A 24,244-nucleotide genomic window follows, 5' to 3' on the forward strand; every position below is an offset into this window, starting at 1 on the left:
GATGGTCCCGGTTAACACCCATTGCCCCAAGATAATTATTAATTGCAGTCCTTTCATTCTCAAAAGTTGACCCAGTTTGGAAATAAATATATAGTCATTCTATTTAAGGCAGAACCAGAAGAATGCCAACATTTAGAGCTTGAGTGAAGCAAAGCCAAAAGAAAGAAAGAAGGAAAGAAGCCAAAAGGAAGTAAACGAGGGCAAAACGCTGCTGCTGAAGCCAAGGGAAGACAATGTCTCAAAAAATTTTGCATATGGAATTGCACAGGGTTTTCTCTTGGATTCCATGAGGATGGAATTGTATGACAGTCAAGAGCTCTGAGAGGAAACTAGAGAGGAACAAATGTTAGTTCTGGAATTAAGGCAGAGGTGGGGGCAGTGGTGATCATTACTGGAGCAAGATAAGTGCCATTGGTACTGAAAGAAAAATGTGTAGAGCTTAGACACTAAAAATACAAAGTACTTTTCTCATCTTGGCAAATACACTGGGGAGACTGTTCAGAATGTTAACTTCAGTTGACAGGAATAGTACTTAACTGCTTCTAGTTCCTCACTCAAGCCATGCCATTTCTTATCTACATGACTTTGTTGTGATTTTAATCCAGGCTGAAAATCTGCCCCCCACCCCATCTTCTTCTTTACTCTCAAGATAAGGTACTAGTGCTCCAGGCATCTTCCTTACCTAAGCATTCCACTGTGACTGGGTTCCCTCCTCTGGCCCAGCTCTGGCCCCACAGCTCTGTTAAGGTCCCTGCTACTTTACAGCGAAATTTGTCTCTCTTCTTTACCAGACTGTAAATTCTCATTCTTAGACTTTAAATTCCTTAAAGTCAGGGACAGAGTCTTATTTTTGTATCCTTGGCCACTACATAGGGTTTTTATGTAGTAGAAACTCAATAAATGTTGAATTAAAGAAAGACAGAGGAGAGAAGTCAGAATCCTTTTACTGAGGATAATCTATTGAGGATAATCTGTTCTGTTCCCGAGATCATGACCCAAGCGCAAGGCAGAAGCTTAACCGACTGAGCCACCCAGGCGCCCCCTATAGTGCTTTTGTGTCCTCTCTATGAAAGTATTGCTTTTCTCAAGATCATGAAGATACTCTATGCTTTCTTCTAGAAGCATTATAGTGTTAGCTTTCATATTTAGGTCTATGAGCCATCTTGATAAAATTGAAATTAGAGACCTTTTTAATAACTTAAAAAGTGCAACGGAAGACACCTGGGTGGCTCGGTCGATTAAGCATCTGCCTTCAGCTCAGGTCATGATCTCAGGGTCCTGGGATCGAGCCCCACATCGGGCTCTCTGCTCAGCAGGGAGTTTGCTTCTCCCTGTCCCTCTGTGATATCTCTCGCTCTTCCTCACTCTCAAATAAATAAAAATAAATATTTTTTTTAAAAAGTGCAACGGAGTCACACTCCATTTGGTTGACCTTAGGAAAAAAGAAATGCCATTCTCTTATGAAGAGACTCTGGTCATCATTTTGAATATTGTGGGGCTCTACATGATAAAATATAATTTTTCCACTTTGTGAAAAAATATTAATAGGCCTGGGCAGAGAAGCAACAGACTGGAAGCTCAATCACTGTTTTTTTTTTTTCTTTTAACCTTTTGTATTAGTTAAGACTTAAGTTCACCTTGATTTTTATATCTGAGTTTTTAAGTAAAATGTAATGTTATAATCAGCTTACTTCATAGCACTGGAATGAGCATATAAAATGGTCATAAAGCTTTCCTAAAATATTGAATTATGTTATAAATCTGCCTCAGGTAGTGAAGATAAGTTGTGAACTGTATAGAAGTTGCTTAAGTTACAGACTATTCATAAATGTCCACAAAAACCCCAGTTTTGTGCTTAGGTATCTCTTAGACTCCAACATAGATGAAACTAACATCTTTTAAACCAACAAAACTGCATAAACTTTCTATGGCATGGCTACATAATGAACAGTTTCAACCCAGAGTCTCCTCTAACGAATAAGGATTGCTACAGTGATGTATGCTTATGATCTTTACTGTCACAATGAACTGAGAGGGAGCCCGATTGGTGATGTTTGCACAGGGCCTTATAAAAATACACCCATCAAATGGCACATTGTCATGGAGTGCAGGGCCACTCATTAATAACACTCTTACTCCAGGATCGAATTCCCTGTGTAGTATAAAAAACTCTCATTAATCTCATTAATTCAGAACCTACTTTGTAATAATTCAGACCTGGTATATGTGATTCTTATTCAGTAGAAAGTTCACAGTTAAAAATAGAAGGTGGAATTCAGAATGACTGTATTAAATAATTATGGGACAAGAAACTACTGTGAGTTACTCTTTTCGGATCTTTAGTTTTTAATATGGAATGTACAAGACATAAGCATAAATTTATTCTTAATTGTAATTTACTGGTTAGCCTTTTTACTAGAAACCTGATTGTTTTTCCTGTATTGGGTCTCACAAAAATAGTATTTTTTTTAAAGATTTTTTTTATTTGTTTATTTGAGAGAGAGAGAATGAGAGATAGAGAGCATGAGAGGGAAGAGGGTCAGAGGGAGAAGCAGACTTGGAGCCTGATGTGGGACTCGATCCCGGGACTCCAGGATCATGACCTGAGCCGAAGGCAGTCGCTTAACCAACTGAGCCACCCAGGCGCCCTCACAAAAATAGTATTGAATTGAATGGTCAATTTGGGATATTAAGAATAATACTTTAGCCACTAACATGGTGCATGAGGGGCCTTAAAGAGGAATAAGATATCTTCAGAAGTGTGGGTTGTGCTTGTGATCTGCCTCACAGGCACAATTCCCTATGATGGGCAAGGCAAAAGAAATAGGTACCTAGGAAAAATCCAAGGAGCCAAAGCCTCAGGTAGGTGCTCTTTGATGTGAGAAATTTGCTATTCCCAATGACATCATTGTTTCCACTCCTCTGGCTCAGCAAGCAGGGTTGTGGGATGGCATGAGGTAAGAGAGTGAAAATCAGTCTCATGAAATCTTGGTATCAGAGTTGAGATCCAGCACCATGGAAATTTGTGCTTTTTCTTCTTCAAATTCGAAACTGGAATATTTTGGTAAATTGTAATATATTACAATATATCAGTGGAATATCAGTATTTAGTGTTTTTGGAAGGTTTTTAAATAATAGCATAAAGAGCTGGTGTTTGGGGTACATTTTTTAATCTCAGAGGATCAGCGTCTTCCTCTATAAATTATAACACTTAACTAATATGATTTTTGTATGGATTAAAAGAGATGATACATATAAAATTCTTAGCAAAAGGACTGCCACACAAGAAACTTATAGATGTAATCTATACGATGTTAATGGATTATCATAATTTTATAACAATACAGCAGGAAACAAACTCATATATCCATTTTCATCTCATTACATAAACATCAGAAAACGTTCACAGAAAAAAGAAAAGGACATCTACCGTCATTCTGTGTTCCTGCACTTCTGCTTTGTGTAGAGCTAATTGTACTTTGTTTTCTGTCCTCAGGTATCTGTGGTCATCTACTGTACTTGTATAAGAAATCCCTCTTCCCCTAAACTTCTCTTGCAGTCTAACAGTGCATACCATGTGGCATTCCTCACTTCTCAGTCTCGTCCCCGATGGTTGTGGTGGCTTCCTAGTGACAGAGAACAACGATCTCCTCTGCCCCTCCATCCTCCTTACCACTGACAAGACGCTCTTTCTCTGGTCATGCATTTCTACCTCTAGAAATGGATTTATTTATTTTTTTTAAAGATTTTTTATTTATTTATTTGAGAGAGAGAGAATGAGAGAGATAGAGAGCACGAGAGGGAAGAGGGTCAGAGGGAGAAGCCGACTCCCCGCTGAGCCGGGAGCCCGATGCGGGACTCGATGCGGGACTCGATCCCGGGACTCCAGGATCATGACCTGAGCCGAAGGCAGTCGCTAAACCAACTGAGCCACCCAGGCGCCCTAGAAATGGATTTAAAGCTGTGTTGTGTGGAGCTGCCTTTGGAGAGTCCTCTTCGCCCACTCCATCCTTGTTGCTTTAGTGCAGTGCCACCTTATCTCTTACATATTTTGGAGTTTCATCTGGCATTATTTTTGAAACAATAGGTCACTGCTAAAACAAGTTTGAGAGTCACTCTTTTCCTGGATAGCATGCAGTTTCTTTCCATGACACAGAGTCCCCGTGTGTTCTGACCCCTGCTGTCCTCCCCAGCCTTCTCTTGATCTTTTCCACCCCCTTACTTTCTACTTTAACAACTTTGAACTCCTTAAGATATTACTGGATTATTTTGCCCTTTGTACTTTTGCACACACACTTAGCTCTTCTAGAATGTCCTACCTGTGTTTCCTCCTCTCCCTCACACCCCAATTTTGTCTCCTACCCAACAAATCTGAGCTCAGTGTGCCCTTTGTGCAACATTCCCAATTCTCCCAGGCATATATCCGTGTTTATATTTATTAAGATTATTGGCTGTAAAGAGCAGATAACTGAGTAAAGCCACCCCGATCAAATACGGTAAAAAGAGAAATAGGAAGCTCATGGGAATCCAAGAAAAGAAACCACTGTATAGCGGCGCTGCCTTAAGAGCCAAGGAGCTTTGAGAACATCAACAGTAGGTGGATGGCAGATCATCAGTGAAATGCCTTCTTATTACAGCAATTCAGCTATTCTCTTCTGTCTCCTTTTCTTTCTACCAACTAACTTCCTCACCCTATATATATTTGGGTTCAAATCCTTGTTCCACTACTTGTCAACTACGTAATGTTGGTCAAAATACCGAACTTCTTTGTGCATCATATGTACAAAGGTTAGATAAGGAAAGCCTAAGATTACTGTAAAGATAAAATGCCAGCCACTGCATTTCATCAATTCCAAGAGGCACATTATCATCCACATTGTAATACTTCTGAAATTTGCTTGCATTTTATAATTACTGCCTACCAGACGGGAGTCAAGTCATGAGGTAGTTATTGCCTACCCATGTGCAAACTTGGTTGTTATTCCTGGCTGCATGATTGGACCACCGCAACCTCTCCACGTTTGATTGGGAAACTATTTAGGGACCGTTTGAGGCAAGGCTATGAGTTCTGGCTGTTGTCTGAAAACCTTCTGTTGGCACTTGTGATAAGATAAAAAAAATACTACAGTATCAAAACTTGCAGAGTAAATGTTAGTGGCTTGGAAGACATCCTAAAAACGGTGGAGAGCTCTTTTAAGAACTGTTGCATCTTTGAAGAACTCCTGCCAGTGTTCTTGGTGGCCAGAGCATTATGTTGTATACAAAAACACTAGCACTGATGACTGAGTCAAAAGTGATTCAGAAGAATTAGACTATGAGGCAGTTTTAGGAACCCTAATCAACTTATATTGCACCTATTTCCTTTTCCATGTGTGCACAAGAGTGATATATGATAAAAATCTATGTATAAGCCAGCCTTTAAAGCCCTTTCGATAAATATAAAACTCTAAGTGATAAGCATTGTGCCTTAGGTTAATCTGCAGCATTTTTTCTTTCATAGCAGTCCATAAAATAAAAGTGTATCATACAAGCATTGACATCTTAGATTTGATTAGATGCAGTATGTTGGTTATTATTACCTAATAATATTCATTTGCTAACAAATTTTATTCACTCATGGTCCTTTGTTGCCTTTTTCATGAATTTGTAGCTTTATTTCATAAAATAACTGCCTTACTCTCTCTGTGATTATCAGACTGGCCCAGCTCATTCTTTTTACTTCTTCTTTCTGTTTTTTCAACTGCCTTTAGGTCCTGAGTCCACCCATAATCCAATCAACTGTGGGGCATAGAGTTAATGGTTGAGACTGGGACTGTTAGGGCTTCTCCAGGAATTTGTTGTCATCTCTGCATCGCCAGCACTTAGCACAGCACCGAGCACACTACTAATACATCCTTGCTGAATGAATGCATAAACTAAAATGGTCTTGCAGGAAAGGGAAGTCATGACTTATTTATTGCATACAGTTTGACAGTGAATTATAAAGTTTTAAATGATTTTAAAAAATCATAATAGCATCTCTAATTAACTTGCTATTGTAAGTATTTGATCTCAGTTTTTTATAAATATAGTATTCCAAGATCTTTCATGGATTGTTTCTCCAGTATTTACACAATATCCTGACTTGGGGGACTTTTTCAGTAATCTTTTCTATGCCTTAATTGATTAATTCTGTAGTGGAGCATGCATACTGCTTGATGTCTCTGAGATAGCATAATATAATCAACATTTTATTCCTTGGGTTGGTCTGTCTTGCATATCAATACTGTATATGAGACAGTGTATATATTATAAATAATACCAGTATTAGAAAAATATTTCCCTTTTGAAGATGGATTTGGATTTTGTTAACCCATAAATCAATAAGAGCCAGTATATTGAGTAAGATGAGTGCTCAAGCTGAGTAAAAGTCTGAGAAGAAAAATAAAATAACAAAACTGTTCAAAAATCTTAGAGGATCACTTACTGTGGTGGGGAGAATCAACAGTGAAAGGAACATAACATAAAATATGTATTGCTATAAAATATAAGGTACTGATTATTATGGAAAGAAGAACTTGAATCTCATTCTAGAATAAATAGGATTCATAAGAGAGGAAAAGAAAAGACAGTCTCTTCAGGGCATGGCAGAAGGAAACACCAGAAGGAGAAAATAGGCAATAGGGCCATTATGATCACAATTGTTTTACAAGACTGGCATGACTGAAAGGAAGGCTTCTTTTGTAAAATCATAACTGTCAAAATTGGAAAAGTAAAGTAAGGACAAATTACAGAGGGATTTTAATGCCACAGTGAGGATTTGGACTTGATCTCAAGGAAATCAAGAGCAAAGGAATTACCTGACAAAAGAGTCTCTTCCTAGAAGATTCGTCTGACTATGTGGATTGCCCCAAGAAAAGGCTGGTGTCAGATAACTGCCTTAGAGGTGAGTCAGTAATCTAATAAGTGGTAAACAGAACTTGGATTAGGGTGGCAGTGGAAAAGAGGAGAAAGGGCCAGATCTAGCTTAAGAAGATGATTCATTACCTGCCTAATCATTAAATGATGTGATAGCAATAGGCTGAAGATTTGCCCACAAGGCTTTAACAAAACCTTAAAGAATGGTAAAATACACCTGATTTGGTCAGTTATACTAAGGACACTTATTCTGAAAATAAACCAGTCATGGGGCAGCTGGTTGGCTCAGTCGGTGGTGTGACTCTTGATCTTGGGGTCATGAGTTCAAGCCCCACATTGGGTGTAGAACTTCCTCAAATAAGTAAGTAAGTAAGTAAATAAATAAATAAATAAACCAAACCAGTCCTAAGGACACTTGAGCACATGAAGTTTACAGAATTTCCCTAATGTTATGAACCTTCAGAGTGAAGGAATGCATAATTCATCAGAAAAGTTAGAGAGGTATTATATACTCATCCCTTCCATCTTCTGCTCAGTTTTGAAAGAAATAGAAAAAGAAAGACTTTCAGGGAGAAATGTATTCATAAGAGATCACTAATATTTATAACTATAATTGACCAACCCAGATTGTATTTGTAATTAAGGATTTTAAAGAAAGATTTACCCAATTGTGGCATTATTGGAAGAAGTATATATCTTTTCTAAGTAACTGCTTTGAGTGGGAAAACATCTTTTTGGGTGTATGTGTTGGTTAAAAGTCAATATCATGGGGAGGGGGTTGGGGCATGGGTTATTAGCCGGCTGATGGGCATTAAAGAGGGCACATTCTACATGGAGCAGTGGGTGTTATACACAAACAATGAATCATGGAACACTGTCAAAAACTAATGATGTAATGTATGGTGATTAACATAACATAATAAAAAAAGTCAACATCATTACCTTATTATCTTCTCCGTTGATAGTGTAACTTCAGATAGGTACAGTGGTTTGTTTTTGGCTTTTAGATTCTTCAAAAAGCATCTAATATATTTAATGCATTTGTTGCAGTTTTATTGAAAACTAACACCCTAAGTTATAACACAGTATTTTAATTTAAGGGAAAGAAAGACTACAAAACACTGATCAATATAAATTGATGAATTCAATTCCTAGATTAACACGCCATTTCTAATTTTTGAAATGACTTATTTTCAACAATAGGTGGCGCTTTACAGGTTTTGGGGGAGTTGGTTTTTTTTTTTTTTTTTGGTTAGTTGAAATGCACTGGCTGTATGACATACCTCTTTGCTATCAATTTTAAAAATTAATACAAACATCAGATTCATATAGTACTTTGGTAATTGACAGAAACTATCTGCTACCATATCTGCCATACTCATCAAAATTAACATTCTAAGACATGATAAAAAAGAAGGAAGAGTATGAAAATACGGAGAAGTGTACCTGCTTTTTACTTTCCTTTTTCCTCTTTTTTTAAGATTTTATTTATTTATTTGAGAGAGAGAATGAGAGAGGGGAGGGTCAGAGGGGGAAGGGTCAGAGGGGGAAGCAGGCTTCCCGCCAAGCAGGGATCCTGATGCGGGGCTGGATCGCAGGACCCTGGGTTCATGACCTGAGCTGAAGGCAGTCACTTAACTGACTGAGCCACACAGGCATCCCTGCTTTTTACTTTTCTATTTAATTTTCCATTTTTAAAATGTTATCCAGTTACTTTTTTTTTCTAAGATTTTATTTATTTATTTATTTGACACACAGAGACAGTGAGAGAGAGAGAGAGAGAGAGAGAGAGAGCAAAAGCAAGGGGGAGCGGAAGGCAGAGGGAGAAGCAGGCTTCCTGCATGAGCAGGGAGCCCGATGTGGGGCTCAATCCCAGGACCCCGGGATCATGACCCGAGCCGAAGGCAGCGGTTTAACTAACTGAGCCACCCAGGCGCCCTTATCCAGTTACTTTTTTAAGACCTATTTGCTTTATTTAAACTGAATGATCACAAAGAGTTTACAAATTTTGTAGAAGAGATTTTATTATTTGCAATAAACTTTATCTTAACTGGAAGTAAAATATAAATGATTAAAAATTCCAGATAAATGTTAAAATGATCAGGGCTCATTCAGTTTCTAAATCTGAAATTATTAGCAGATAGCTGCTCCAAAATCCCAGTTAAAACACACACACACACACACACACACACACACACCGAGAAATAAAATTATTTAAACCTGAGTTCAGCCTTAGAAAAACAAAAGCAAAACTGAATTAACTTGAAACAATTATAAGATAAATAAATTCATAATTTAAGGATGAAGCACCTAAAAAGAGGGGACCTGAAACATTTCTTCATCATACAGTGTGTTTGAGGCAATGCTAACTTACAAAATTTATACAGAGCTATAAAGCTTACAAAGCACTGCATATACATTGAGTCCACAATAGCGCTACAATTTGGGAAGGTGAAGGATTGTTATTAACTTCAGGTTATTGATGAGAAAGCAGGGTAAGAGAAATTAAGTGAAGGTCACCAAGCTAGAAGGTGGCAAAGCTGGTACCTGAACTTCATATCATCTGACCCTACATTAGTTGCTCTTTTCTCAATACCATGCCATTTTCATACTTGCAATATTGGACATAAGGACATTATGGACAAATATGGCAGATTAGCTAAAGTTATAGACCATGATATAGAAGAATGATATAGCAAAAACTCAGATTTTCAATACATGTAGCCTATCAATTATTATTACATGAGATGTTTTTATACATGGAATTATTTAAAATGCTCCAAGAGAATTGCAAATCAAAGAAAACTAAGTATAAAGTCTTTTAAAAAGTCTTCTTGTAAGTTTTTTCTTTTTTTTCAGTATAGGAAATAAAGATTGTAGTAAGTAAGCCCCAGGAGATGTTTTAAGTTGTTTTTGTTTTAATGAAAACATGATTTTGTTTTCTGGCTGTTCTCTTTGGGGGCAGATACAGGTTTAAATTAACCTACATTCTTATGCATTTGTCTCTGAAGATGAAGATAGCAGTAAATAGTTACGGAAATGAGAGATTAATAACTTTTGCTGAATCAAAGATGATACCAGGTGATCATTATAATGAGGCCATCCAGAAGTCAAATCAGCAGAAGAGATGGCTAATTTTGTTTTCTTGTGAAAAAGAAGAACAAGTCAAGGCTCAGAAGGAACATTGAATTTTGTGGAAGAGGAAAAAAGAGAGGATTTATTCTTCAATTGGCTAGATAAGAAATGAAGACTGTTTTGTACTAGGGCAATGATGTTTCCTTATACAACCTTACCATGTGGATTTAGTTAGTAAAATATTCGATATATAGTAGTGATACAGTTTGTCTGAACTCTTGTCATTTTGATTCTCTGTAAGGGAATATGACACTAAAGGAATGAATAGAGGGCAATTCAGAGCCCTTCCATGTGCATTTTTTTTTCTTACAACTTGCAGAAAAATAGAATCATTTGTGACAAAGTACACAAATGATTAGTTGTAGAATTATAGAGCGGACAGAAACTCTACAAATCATTCAGTGTAATTTACTCAATGTATTGTTTGATTTGCCCACTTCCAGAATTTGAAACCAATACAGAACATTTGTGTTTCAAATAGGGCAGAAGGATGAGAAGCTTCTGAAAATAAAGAGAATGTTTATGGAAAATTTACAGAATAGGTTGGTCTATTTCTGTCAACTACAAAGGCTGTTTACAAAAGGAAACTGAAAATAAAATTGCCTATCCTTGCCAGCTTTTCTTGGGAAGTATAGTAATACAGTGACTATTGCCCTAAAAGGAAAGTAGAGACTTAGTTTCCATTCCTGGTTCTTCATTAATTTATTAGGCACTTATGGGCTAACTTACCAATTTATGTGATTATTTTGTTTCTCAACAAGATAAAACATTATACTTATTATCATGACTTCACAGAAACATTGGGAGAATTAACAGGGTATTATTTTTCAAGAGCTTGGACCACATATGATTCTGCTCCTTTGGCAAGTAAAGTAGATAAATGAGTAAGTTAAGCTTCTCAGTACTACACCTTTTTTTTTTTTTTTTAATCACTAGCAGTTGTGAGGAGTTACCAGATTGTCTTTTCATTTTATTTTATTCTTTTTCCAAAAATCAAATCAGCAGAAGAGATGGCTGTTATTGTTTTCACACGAAAGTGAACAACACGTCAAGGCTCACTCTCCATTCCACTTTATTCTTTTAGACATATCTTAATAGTGAACTGAAAATTATTGTTAAGATTTTCCCATGCGTATTTACATTGTTTTTCCTTTCCAGGAAACTTCATGCTCCAGTTATCCATTTCTAGCTAAGGTACACTGAAATTAAACTTACTAAATAAAGAACAATGTCTATTTTAAGCTTAAAGTTTAGAATTTTTACAAATTCTTACGAGCTGTAGGCAATCAAAAGCAGAAGTAGGTTTTATTAAATGTCTTTTAGATCAGGGTGGCCAGACAATACCTATATTTATTTGTAAACTAATATTGAGAGAAAAACATACTGATGTATTTTACTGCTAAATGATCTAAAGAGTCATTGGTCAACTTGTGCATCGTAATACTTGATTTCTAAATAGAACATGATCCATGATGATGGTGTTATAGATAAAATTTCATGGATTTATTTTAATTCAAAAATACTTAATCACATGCAGATTGTAATTTAATACATCTGTGATTGAAATAGTTTGAAGCTTATTTGTAACTGAAATCTTTCAACTATATTTTTGTAGGATTTATGGAAGTGTAGAGTGTTCAGTGCTCCCTCTCCTGGTTTTATCATATTGGTGAACTGACCTCTCATCCTAAAATTGTGGTGATGGCTGAGAAGACAGTTTTGAAGAACCAAATAGGATACTCTGATGTGATATTCTGGTTCTGATTTGACTACTCCAAATCCATTCTAATGGTCAAGAAACCTATCCATCAATGGTTAAAGTTCATTACATCCCAAAATATGAGATCTAAGAAAAAACAGAAAATATGTACAATAAAACTGATTTTATCCTTTTAAAGAGCCTATTTTAATATAGTTTATATTAAGAGTGCATATGTAGATTTTTGGCTTCGTTCTTGTTCTATTTTGTTTTCTAGTGATGCTTTCTTCTTGTTGATGGTCTTAGCACTGCCCTAGCTTCCAAAGAGGTTAATTCCAAATACAACTTTAATTTTTTAAAGTGCTCAAACATTTGAAAGTCTAGAAAAAAACCAGTTTCAACAGAATCACTTGTTATAGTTAAGAAGGAGCTTAAGAATTGAAAATTTCCATACCCAAATTTATACATGACTTAGATTCTGGACTTTTGTTTTGTTTGCTTTATTTTCTCCCAAAGACTTGAAGCTATTTCTGGTATCTAGTACCTGGAAAAAAAAATATTTCCTCTCCACTTGCTATATGTTTTTGGTTTTTAGCTATCTTTTAAAAGTCTCTGTGGAACCTTAAATTTCACATATAATTATCCTCACTACAGCATAAAGTACACATTCTGATAATAAATGTCTAAAATCCCGTAGTTTGTAAGAAAACAAAAAGCGAGTTTCCTGATTAAAATACTTTTTCCCTCCAGTAACACAACATAGATCACTAAGAATTATAAAACTTCTTGGTAAATTATTTCTATCTTAACTGATTTCCAATTAGCTGATTTTTAAAAATAAATTAATTGTAGTTTTTTCCCCCAAAATTATACAAATTACAAAATTAAAGTTGGGATTTTTAAATTTGATTTTTAGGAAATTTTATCACAAGCCAAGATAGAGCACTTATTATAAAATCTACAGCAGGAAATTTCACCTTTACGAGGTACTGTTTTATACATTTGCAGTAAGGAGTGCCACCTTTTAAACTTTCAGATTTCAAATATTCTGAATTGTGCTTTAAATAGGAACCATAACGTTATATTACCATCTTTTTTATATCAATATACATTTTCTCTCTAGCTGATCAGAAGTGATGGCTTGGCATATGACTTTTTTATCTTCTTTTATTCTTCAATATTATTTTCTAATTCAACCTTAAAGGTTGTGTCCACTAATCCTTTCACTGAGACTGATGACTAAATTTAAAGGATTCTTCTGTGACAAACTGCATTTGCAGGATTTTTAGAGGCAATCTCAAAGTTTTAGAGGATGTTTATCACAGGAGTGTACAGGGCAACATTTCCAAGTTGGTACACATACACGAAAGAGGAAACGACTGTTGGAAAAATCCTGTTCCAGGTTTTCAGGCAGCCCGTGTGATTGACATATGATATCACTGGAGGCGTGTCCTGGAGTGGAGGTGGAGGTGGAGGCGAGCTGCTGAAATTCTGCGGCGCCGGAGTGGGATTGCTCTGTAAGGCACGCAGTGGTTTGCGGAGTGATAGCAGCGGACAGAGCTCCCTACCCTGGATAAGGAACAGATGCAGTCGCTGTAAATGTGCCTGAAAAGCAATTTCCAGTCTTTGCGTTAGGTAAGAACTGTTTCCTTCCTTTCATTCCGTAGATATTTTTAGGAAAGATTAGGTGAGAAATGCTGGCTTTTGCAAGGAACTGAACATTTCTTTGAACTCGCTTTAGATCTAAGATTACTGGTTGCATTTCAAATTAGCAGTAGCATTCCCACTGCTAAAACGAATGCTCTTAAAGTAAATGCTACCGCTAAGAGAAAAAGCAGGGTCCTTTTCTTCTTTTTCTTCTTATCCGAATGGTAACAAGTTTGAAGTCTGAAACGGTCGGTTGTGTGAAAAACAGGGTGGTTTTTGCCGAAGAGGGGCTGGCACTCGGTGTGTGGACCAAATCCATGTTTGTTTAGGCATTGTTGGCGACCGAGTCCCGAGCGAAGCAATTGTTTAAAACCTGAATTTCCCGTCTCTGTGTATTGATTTCCAGTGCGCAGAGGCGTTGCTTGAACGTTGTTTGAACTCCTAGGCATTCCAAGGGGCAAAAGCACTTCGGCAAAACGTGCAAGACTGCATGTTACTTTGGTTCGCTGCTGACACGCCGACTGTGCGCCGGCCTGTCAATCACTGGGAGCAGCAACAGCCAGCACATGGCAGCGGGCTGCGGGCGGCGGGCGAGCTGGCGGGCAGCCCACCCCGCTCCACTCTGCGCCTGGGCGGCTGAGCGCGGTACGCGTCCGAGTGCCTGGAAAGAAGGGGAAATTAATGTTTTGGTTTTTTTTTATTTTCCAATCGCTAATCCTCTAGGGCAGGCATTTCGGCCGTGGGACAGAAGGGTCGGACGACTGGGAGCGAGCGCTGCCGGGGAGAGGCTTGCCCAGCCAGGACCAGAGTTCCGGGGGACGCTGTGCCCCCACTTGCCCAGCGTGCAGGATCGGGAAAGTGCCTCGACCTGCGCGGGGGCCAAGAGACGACGCCCCGCCTCTTCCCTTGAGAAGAATCCCCCAACCGCGCTCCCTTCACTGCTACCCCTAAAAAAGCGGGTAAAAAAAAAAAAAAAAATCCCACCCACCCCCGGGGGAGCGGCAACCTTCGCCTCGCAGGCTTGCGCTCCCGGGCCCCGTCGGGGCCTGCACGGTTCCGTGACCCGCCCGCAGACATCGGTTCGAGCCCCGGCCCGGGCGCCGCAGAGTCTCGAACGTCCGTGACGTGGATTTTCACTCGTCAGGGGGCCGCCACGCCTTCCTTTCCCGCGAGGACCGTTCGGAACCCGAGGAGGACTCCCGCAGAGCATAGCGTGTCAGTCGGTGGGCCCGTCACGCACTCTTCTCTCTGCCCGTTCCTCGGGTCGCTTTTCTGAGGGACTCGAGAGCCGTCCCGAAGGGATTTTTTTTTTTTTTTTTCCTGGTTCGTGGAAGGGGGCTGCAGGAGAAAAGCCCCAGAGGTGGATGTTACTGAGCTGCGCGGCGAACGCGAGCTGTGAGAGGTCGGCTGCGCTGGGCCGCGCGGAGTCTCCGGAGAATTGTCCTCCAGAGCCGGAAGGGGGCCGCCGGGAGCGCTCCTGCCCGGTGGGGGCGGGGGAGGCCGCGGGCCGGCACGCCGCAGCAGGGGCAATGCCTCCTCGTCCTCCCCGCCGCGGTTGATGCGGCGCGTGCACGTTGCCGCCCGCACGGGGACCTGGGCCGGGTTGCACAGCTTGGCCCCCATCCACCGCTTCGGCCTAGGTGAGTGCCGGGCGGCCGCTCTCGGGCGGCGGGGGGGAGGGGGGAGGCGCAGACCCCGCTGGCTCGGCGCGGCAGGTGCGGGCTCCGGGGTTCGCCGAGGGGGAGGGGAAGTGGAGGGGCGACCCCCGCGCGCGCGGGGCCGCCTCTCTCCCGGGGCGCTCGGGGCTGGGTAACCCGGTGGGCGACCTTCCGCCGCTGCGGAGGGCGAAGAGGTAGGGTCTCCCATCCCCAGTTTCCTGGAGTGGTGGCGCGGTGGCCCGGGTTGTCCTCTTGAAGGAACCCCTCCACGCGAAAGATGGACTCAAGGAGGCTTTTGGGGGTGTTCCCGGGAGGGCTCTGAGGAACTTCTCGATATGTGCCAACGGCAGGCTTTCTGTGGAGGAGTTTCCTCGGACGGGGGACCGGGAAAGGCCGTGTGCGTGCGTGCGTGCGTGTGTGTGTGCGTGTGTGTGCGCGCGCGTGTGTGTCTAGGGAGGCAAACCTCGGAATTCGCGGGTAACCCCCTCGACAGAACTAGTCTGCGCCAAAGCGAGCTTCAACTTTATTCTTGTTTGGAGAGCAGTGGAGCGGCGAGGGGAGGGGAGAGGGCGCTGCCACTTTAAAAATGGGAAGTCCGCCCTCCTGAGGTAATGGTAACCTCAGCCTCCTCCCCTCCTCCTGCCTGAAGAGAGGGCGAGAGAGAAAACTTGTTTTCATTCATAACTTTTTCCTTTTCCTTCCTCTCCGTCAACTATTTATTCACCGCTTCTCTCGGCTCGGATTGCAGAGGGCGCAGCTCCACCGTCGTTAACTTGCAGTGTGGCGACGCTTCCCCGCTGCCCCTGCCCCCGGCTCGTTTCTGGCCGGCCCTTTAGGAATCCGGCTTTGCCTTTAAAGTATAGACAGATATTTATTGATAAACTATCCATACCGGGGGCTTGCTTTTGGCGCCTGCGTTAGCTCGGAAGGCTCTTCACGATCTGAAAGAAATCTTGGCGAGATACGCAAAAATGGGTTGGAAATCCACGGTGATCCTTAGGATGTGATGGGATTGTCCGAAAAGGTATTGGACTTGGACTCCTGTTTCCGTGGGGAAGACAGGTTGCCGAGAGCGGGCGAGTGGTGTTTGGGGTTGGATCGAGGACTGTCAGTGCTTGAAAGGGGGCTTTGCTTCAGATCGGAGGGGGCTAATTTTCTATTTTACCTGGTAATCTAATTCACCAGCCAGCGTGAACTCTGTTACAACTATCATTTAAAACGCAGATGAAAGGTGTGCCTGGTGTTTTTACTACACTCTCCATGTCCTCCACGGCTTTTCTTAACAGTGGGATCTGATTCCGACCTTTCAGATACTCTGCTTTTAAAAGCACCGGGTTAAAAGTTCTTTGCAAGGAGGAATGATACTGTATGTGCAGAGTAACGCTGGAATATTTTAACAGCCCTTAAGGAATCCAGGACTAAGCCCAGCAGATCACGAATATGTTTCTCCTCGTGTACAGAGAAGGTAGAGTAAAGTAGAAACTTTGGGAGGTCTTAGTTGGGAGAAAAAGGGAGGGGGAACTCCAAGAAGTTAACATATAAGGCATAGTCTATAGACTTTCAGTTCAGTTAAGAGATGAAATGGACTTCAATCTCCTTATTCCCTAAGCTGGTGTTTTTGGCTCAGGGTGGTAGTTGAGAATGGACATTTTTTTTCTTTTCATTCTTGAATTGGAACGGATCTGTGTGGACTTTAGAAGGAATTTGTGTGAGAAATATTCTGGTTTACTATTGACTGAAAATGGAAATGTTTTTATGTTTGGTAGTTTGTGTGTATGAAGAGTGCATTATAAATTAGAAGTAACTTACTCTTGGTATGGAAACACATAAAATGCTTATTTTAATCAGGATTTTACTGTACTTATTACAAGAAGCACATTGATTCAGATTTGGCAGTGCTTCTGAAAATCAAGATCTGTCATGTAAATACAGATTTTTAAATTAGAGGAAATGTAGGTAATTAAAATGGCCAGGATTTCTCCATACTGCTTTAAAGGCCTAATACTTAACTTGTGCATGAAAGTTATCTTGTTACGTGAGTGATCCCTTAATTTAAACTTTTAAAAAAAAGTCCTTTCATGATTTCAAATGTGAATGCTTTTTAAACATCATAGCATTTGTACATTAGTTTTGTGTATGTGCTTTAGGGCTATAAAACACGGAGAACTGTTGTATTCTATATTCACTTTTGTATCTTGTAGGTAAGTAATGAGAAAGCTTTAAAACCCTGGTTTCTGTGGAAAATGCTCTCATGTTGAGATTCATTTGAAGTCTCTTGGATTTTTTTTTTAATGCACAAAGCATACCTTGACCAATTTCCTCATTATTAATCTAGTGCTTGAAACAGCAAACAAATAACAGAAAGGCAGGAGCACCAAAGCCATTCTTAATTTTTTTAAAAATGGGTATTTTCCTTTATAGAAAACACCAGTGAACTGATACCGAGCTTTCTCTAGATGAGAGCTATTCCAGTGCTTATACTCAATATTCCCTACAAGGGCATACTCCATTTTAATTATTTGTTAGATTTGTAAACAGAAAGGCATTACTTCTTGATTCTGCTTTTTAGAAGTTGAGAAAAACTTTTAACTTTTATGGCATGGGGTCTCTTGCTTGCATTCTTCTTCCATGATGTGGTCCTCAGCCTCTTGGAATTGGACTCTGGCCAGGACCCCAGCATCATTGTAATCCGCTGATGAAGGAGATCATTACCAGTTGTAAACATAAGGCAATTTGTGACTTGACAGGATTCCCCCCCCAAAATGCTTCCTGTCATTTATTTTCTCTCTCTCTCTCTCTCTCTTTTTTTTTTTTTCATCTTTGCTTTCCTTTTAGGATTTCAGATGCATGCCAGGTTTCCACTGATTGCCAGAATTCGAGATCACTACACATGGATCCCCAAAATCAACATGGCAGTGGCAGTTCATTAGTTGTGATCCAGCAGCCTACATTGGATAGCCGTCAGAGGTTAGACTATGAGAGAGAAATTCAGCCTGCTGCTATTTTGTCTTTAGACCAGATCAAGGCCATCAGAGGCAGTAACGAATACACAGAAGGGCCATCTGTGGTGAAAAGACCTGCTCCTCGAACAGCACCAAGACAAGAAAAGCATGAAAGGACTCATGAAATCATACCAGTTAATGTGAATAACAACTATGAGCATAGGCCTACAAGCCACCTGGGACATGCAGGACTCTCAAATAATGCCAGAGGCCCCATTTTGAGCAGATCGACCAGCACTGGAAGTGCAGCCAGTTCTGGGAGCAACAGCAGTGCCTCTTCTGAGCAGGGACTGTTAGGAAGGTCACCACCAACCAGACCAGTCCCTGGGAATAGGTCTGAAAGGGCAATCCGGACCCAGCCCAAGCAATTGATTGTGGATGACTTGAAGGGTTCCTTGAAAGAGGACCTGACACAGCACAAATTTATTTGTGAACAGTGTGGGAAGTGCAAGTGTGGAGAATGCACAGCTCCCAGGACCCTGCCATCCTGTTTGGCCTGCAATCATCAGTGCCTTTGCTCTGCTGAGAGCATGGTGGAATACGGAACCTGCATGTGCTTAGTCAAGGGCATCTTCTACCACTGCTCCAATGATGATGAAGGGGATTCTTACTCGGATAATCCTTGCTCCTGTTCACAGTCCCACTGCTGCTCTAGGTACCTGTGTATGGGAGCCATGTCTCTGTTTTTACCTTGCTTACTCTGTTATCCTCCTGCTAAGGGATGCCTGAAACTGTGCAGGGGGTGTTATGACTGGATCCATCGCCCAGGATGCAGATGTAAGAACTCCAACACTGTCTATTGTAAGCTGGAGAGCTGCCCCTCCAGGGGTCAGGGTAAACCATCATGATTTTTGGAAGTGGGTTGGACCTCCTGAACTTTTAGCTTTCAAGCTGTGGCTGTTAAAAAGATTCTCTTAGATACTGGTTTTATTTTCTTTACAATTTTCCTGCCTTTCTTCCCATGTTCCCAAGGTTTGACTCATGGATCTTATTCTTCTCAAACGGATGATCTTCAGTAAGAGTGAACTGTGAAACTGCACCTGGCTCCCACTTATAACAAGAGCCTCTGCCATCCACTGAAGAGGGTATTGAGAGCTAGTGGGCTTTTGTGTAGCCTTCTTGTTCTGCAGGCAACTTGTCAAAGTTGTGTACATGAACATACCCACACACATACCCAGTCAATCTGCAATGATTTAGAGCTGTTTTTGATTGGGTACTCTGGGAGCAGGGAAATTGGTTTTTGAAGAAGCAACGTTTTTATTGCTTAAATAAGCTATGTATTAAGTCTGTCTCCAGTTAGGGCTATCTTCATAGCATTGGACCCTTAAGAAGCATGGGGGATATATTTTTGTTATAACATAAAAATTTTCCTTTAACCACTGCCCTCTACTTGCCCCTCAGAGTTCTCTCCCCTCAGTTTTTTATTCTGGAGATGCCAGGTATTTTTCTTTTCCTCTGTAATTTTAGATTTGCTTTACAATGTAAATCTTCACATTGGAGATATATTGGTTGTATCTTGCTCATCTTTATTCTGGCTTTCATATTTGTGAAGGACTCAACTGCCTTACTTCGACACCCCACATTTTTTACCAAATTTCTCATAGTTGAGGGCACTTGGGTAACTGAAGTTGATATTTATAGCTGATCGATCTATAGGTGTCACAGAACTATGCTGCCTAAAGTGATCTTGGCCCCTTAATGGTCCTTTTGGCCCCTTGGTTAGTTAACAGCTGAGTAATTCTAATTTTTTCTGTGTTTTCATTGCCTTAACCACAAATTGTGGTGCTTTTTGTATATTTTATATATAAATCACAAAGTTGAATTCTGACTATTTTTAAGACAAAAGTCTGTTAAACTTTTTTATTGTAAAGAATATTTATTATGCGAATCTCTATTATTTTATGATATTTATTGCAAAAGACTGTTGAAATGTACTCATGTCTGAATATAACAAAATATCAATACATAACGGAAAATAAGGTGACACGAGGAAAGTACATATGTTAACTATAATGCAGAAAATATATTAATTAATGAAACTGTCTCTTGATTTCTTCATTTATTAGCCTGTACTATTATGGTGATTTTTGTCATTTGCTTTGACTCTTTCTTCATACGCACCCATTTTATTTCTTTAACATACTGAATCTAGACATAGGTGAGTTCAAATTTTGAACTAGATGATTCCTGGAAAGGCATTATCAAAATTTTGTGATCCAAATTCTGTTTCAACAAATGCCCAAGTGAATCACTTTATAAAGTGAACTTTTTTTTGCAATTAGTATTAACAGTCACTCCCTACTTTGGCTATTTTGTAAGCAAGATGTTTTGTGTATATCATAATTTCTTGGAAAGGAACGTGTCTGTAATTTAAAAAATGTTTATTTTAACTCTCTTGGGTTAACCAAAAATTAGTCTTCATGAGTAAAACTTAAAGAACTTAGTTCTATAGGCATCCTAGGAATCTCTGGCACTGTCACTTTAATAAAACATTCTAGATTAGTTAGAGTGACCAAGGGAATAGTACACATTATCAAAGAGATGTTTTAAAAACATTCCCGTCCCTACCTTTTCATTTTCTTTAAGTCTTTAATTTGGCCCGGTCAAATTACATATTGTCACGTTCTCTGGAATAAGAAAATCTGAGGGCCTGAAACTTTGTATAAAAGTAAATATTTTTATTTTTTAGTCTACTGAAACCACTCATAACTAGAATCTTTGGGTCTGATAAAATTTTGTTTATGTGAATCTTCAGACTCAGTTTTACTGACTCCCTATTCCTAAGTGATATGTCAAACCTAAATAATTCTCTGCTTTTCAGAATAAGATGCTGACATAATTTGAACCTGCGATTTAGACTACCAAAACTCTTACCCGGCTTTTTTGTTTTGGTCATTGTCTTTTGGATGATTTGGCTGCTAATTTTAGGAGTATGTGTTATTTGTAAATAAGCTTTGATTTTGTTTTAATTAGACAAGGCATAAGTGGTAGAAACTTGTTTCAATGCTTTCTCTTAAGCCACTAAACCTACCAGTTGGCGTTGTGACATTTGATATAATCAAAAATTTTCTCTGTGCTCTGAAAGCGGGAGCATTTTAGAAATGAATATTTGTTTTGGAGGCTACTTCATAATCTATAGCATTTCAAAATGTGAAGTTATTTTCTCTTATACTCGTTAATGTAATGTTATCACTGGTCCCTTAAAATTGGGTTTTTGGTTGAGATTGGCTCCTTAACGAAGTATATAAACAGACTCCCTCAAAATGCCATGTAATTTTTTTCTGTTATTATTCAGACTCTTGGTATAATTAGGATCTGGTGTAAGAGCTGTCTGTAGCTATAATAACCAGACTAAAGCTGTAGCTTTTATTGAAAGAAATTTATAACTTTTATGAGAATGAGGTATGTTGTGGAGTTTTAACTTCTGGCTATATGCAGAATACATTAGAATTACAATATTAAGATGGTGGTCTACTGCTGCTAGGGCTTTATTTGCATTCTGGCATAATGTCAGGCCCATATTTGGAAGTAGCAATAAATATAAGTTCAGACTTCTGACAAGCTTGTCAGGTGGCAAAGTATAAACACTTTGATTCGAAACTTCCTCCTTTGTGATGGTTTAAACCTAGAAGGAAAAAGTATTAGGGTGTGTGCTCATGAGTCCTTATGAGTCCTAGTCGTTTGTACCTAATATTGATCATTTTATAGTGCTAAAGCTTTGAAAGCAACCAGCAGACCTGAAATTTCTTACAGTGCTTAATTTGATTTATTATTTATTTAATACTTAAAAATGAAAAATAACATACCAAATAGATGGGATAGCCTTCTTTCCTTCTTATTCCATGAATTTGTTCCTATTCCTCAACTACCACAGCTTGACAGAAAGAATATTTTTGTTAAGTAGTTTCTTTCCAGCATATTTTCTGACTGCCAATTTTTTCATTTCAGAGAAGTTTTATTTAGATAATTTAATTGTGAATAAAACCAATATGGGATTTCTATAATTGAGTAGTTTCCTGTCAACAGAGTTTATAAAATATAACCCAGCAGGAAAATGAAATGCGAAAAAATAGATACGCTTCTTTTTGTGAAGGCCTAAGTTGAAACCTTATAGTCTGTAATAATTATTATACGGTTTCCAAAATCCAAACCATAGAACATTCCAGTTATTACTAAGAAAAGTGAAAATGTAAAAAACAATTCTTTAAAGTGAAAGGAAGTGAATTAAAAACTAGTCCTGTTTTTACCCTAAAATTGATATTGGAACCAAACTCAAGAGGATTCATTTCCAGAAGACTGACTTATTTTTGAAATTGTCTCCTTTCCCTGAATCCCCTCCACCCTGTTTTTAGATAAAGTGATGAATACATGACATGTTTTGTTTATAGCTCTTTAGCCAAAAAAGTATAATCTCTTTGAAACACATTTTGAAACAAAAAAAGAGGGTCTAGACAGTTCTCCTAAAACCTATCCCACCTCCCACTATATACATTTGTTTTAATTGCAAGACAGAGTTTCATGTTTAAACATCTTGAAAACAAAACTTTAAATCCTCTCTTTGGCCAGTTGACAGGACTTTTTTCCCCATTATTTCACTGATTCCGTATAATAAAAATAGCCATGTACTTAATTGACAAGTTACTGATTTTTCTAATGTTCTCTCAGACTATTACCAAGCCATTTTTCTATATTTATTGAACATCTGTGCATTATTCTATATTCAGAAGAATTTTAGAGCTAGAAGTAGGTTTTGTGTCTTGCTTTATACTTCTCAACCATGTATAAAAACAAATAGGTCACTAGTTAAAAATTCAGAAGTCTCTTGTTCAGACCTATTATATCAGAAAAATCTCTAGGGGAGGAGCTTTGTATTCTGTATTTTTAAAAAGCTTCTTGGGTGATTTTATCAGACAATTTTGGAACTGCTTTTTTAGCTTGAAGTCTTCATTTTGAGGATATAGAAACAGAAGTCTAGCTTGGAGGATAAGCTGTTCATGAGAACTAGGGTACAGCCAGGACTCCTTCATCTGATACAGGATTTTCTTCATTTCTTAGCTGTAAGCCAGTGCCTTAATGCTGCACACTAGCTTTTACCATTCCATTCTCTACCAGAAAGTTTTTACTTGGTAATTAATGTATTTGACTATAATTTAGGACATGGAATGTTTTTCTGCATATATTATTTGCCCTTAGCTATCAGAAATAAGTAGCAAATGACTTCATTGCCATGATTACTTTTTATGTTAATATTAAAGTTAACAACTTCACTGGAAAACTGAGCATGTGTGCTTCCTCTGACCAGGTTTATGTGGTAATAACAAAGTGATCTAATCAGTTTGTAAAAGGTAATAGCAACTTGGCATCTAGATTTAAGAATTTAGGTGATGCTACTTCTTATCACTGTTTTGGTTGCATTAGGATCATAGTGATTAAAAAGCAAATTTAAATGTTCTATTTTGCACTGTTAAAAAGATTGGTATTAGATGGTTGAATCCTGCTAGACATGGTAATAACTCTGATTGCAAAAACTATCAACCTAGAACTGTTTTGAGTTGGGCATATTTGGGAAAATGTACGAACTAGAAGCTTCTTTCATTCACTAGTAGGCCAAGAGTTTGTTTTGATAAATATAGAATTATAATTTTAGTGCTAGAAGGAAACTTAGAGGTCATCTAATCTATCTTGAGAGATGAGAAGTGAGGTTCAGAGGTTAGTTACCTAAAGTCATGATCTAGCTGCCAAAAACAAAAACTGTCTTAAAACTACTTGCTATATGTGAACATGTGGTGGAAAATGGTTGGAAGGAAGGAAAGGTTGGTTGGAAGGGGGATTTAAACAAAAGTTCCAGGTTAATTTATAAATTATAAAACTGAACAAATTTGTTAAAGCACAATGGATGGATGTCAGTCCAAGGCAGAGAAATAAATGCCATAAGAAGGGATTCAGACAAAACTAGCTGAATAAATTTGATGTAAGAAAACAAAGTGTGTGTTTGAGAAAACTGACTTCCAGTTTGGCTAGCTAGCAGTGAGTGGCTCTCAACTTTAGCTATACTTTAAAGTCATCTGAGAGTAAAAACTAACAATAAACAAAACCTGTGGGTTTTGATCTAAGGATCCCATCTCAGGCCACTTCACTCAGAATCTCTGGGAGGAGGACTTTGGCTTTTGTTTTTTCTTAGCAGCACTGAGATTCTAAGGCACAGC

At 39.0% G+C, this 24,244-nt stretch overlaps 1 protein-coding gene and 1 long non-coding RNA gene across 5 annotated transcripts; one reads left to right on the forward strand and one right to left on the reverse strand.

Annotated features, from left to right (window-relative positions):
• Positions 1–10,989: 10,989 nt before the first annotated feature.
• On the reverse strand, positions 10,990–14,514 carry LOC141372649 (uncharacterized). The gene is made up of 2 exons (XR_012378025.1): positions 14,385–14,514; positions 10,990–14,039 (listed from the first exon to the last, which is right to left on the reverse strand). It is a non-coding gene; the product is annotated as an uncharacterized lncRNA (long non-coding RNA).
• Positions 12,365–20,082, forward strand: SPRY1 (sprouty RTK signaling antagonist 1). 4 transcript variants are annotated; one of them, XM_025874191.2, is made up of 3 exons: positions 13,229–13,366; positions 14,102–15,018; positions 17,872–20,082. In XM_025874191.2, the coding sequence occupies exon 3, from the start codon at positions 17,927–17,929 to the stop codon at positions 18,884–18,886; it is 960 nt and encodes a 319-aa protein (XP_025729976.1). In that variant the 5' UTR covers positions 13,229–13,366; positions 14,102–15,018; positions 17,872–17,926; the 3' UTR covers positions 18,887–20,082. The 4 variants fall into 4 exon arrangements, with proteins under 4 accessions (XP_073748337.1, XP_025729976.1, XP_025729977.1 ...); XM_073892236.1 differs by lacking the exon at positions 14,102–15,018 and having other exon boundaries at positions 12,365–13,366; XM_025874192.2 differs by lacking the exons at positions 13,229–13,366; positions 14,102–15,018 and adding an exon at positions 15,058–16,060.
• The last annotated feature ends 4,162 nt before the right edge of the window (positions 20,083–24,244 follow it).

This window comes from Callorhinus ursinus, unplaced genomic scaffold, assembly GCF_003265705.2.
Source record: "Callorhinus ursinus isolate GAN/ISIS: 27379988/994484 unplaced genomic scaffold, GSC_fseal_2.0 scaffold4, whole genome shotgun sequence".
Lineage (NCBI taxonomy): Eukaryota > Metazoa > Chordata > Mammalia > Carnivora > Otariidae > Callorhinus > Callorhinus ursinus.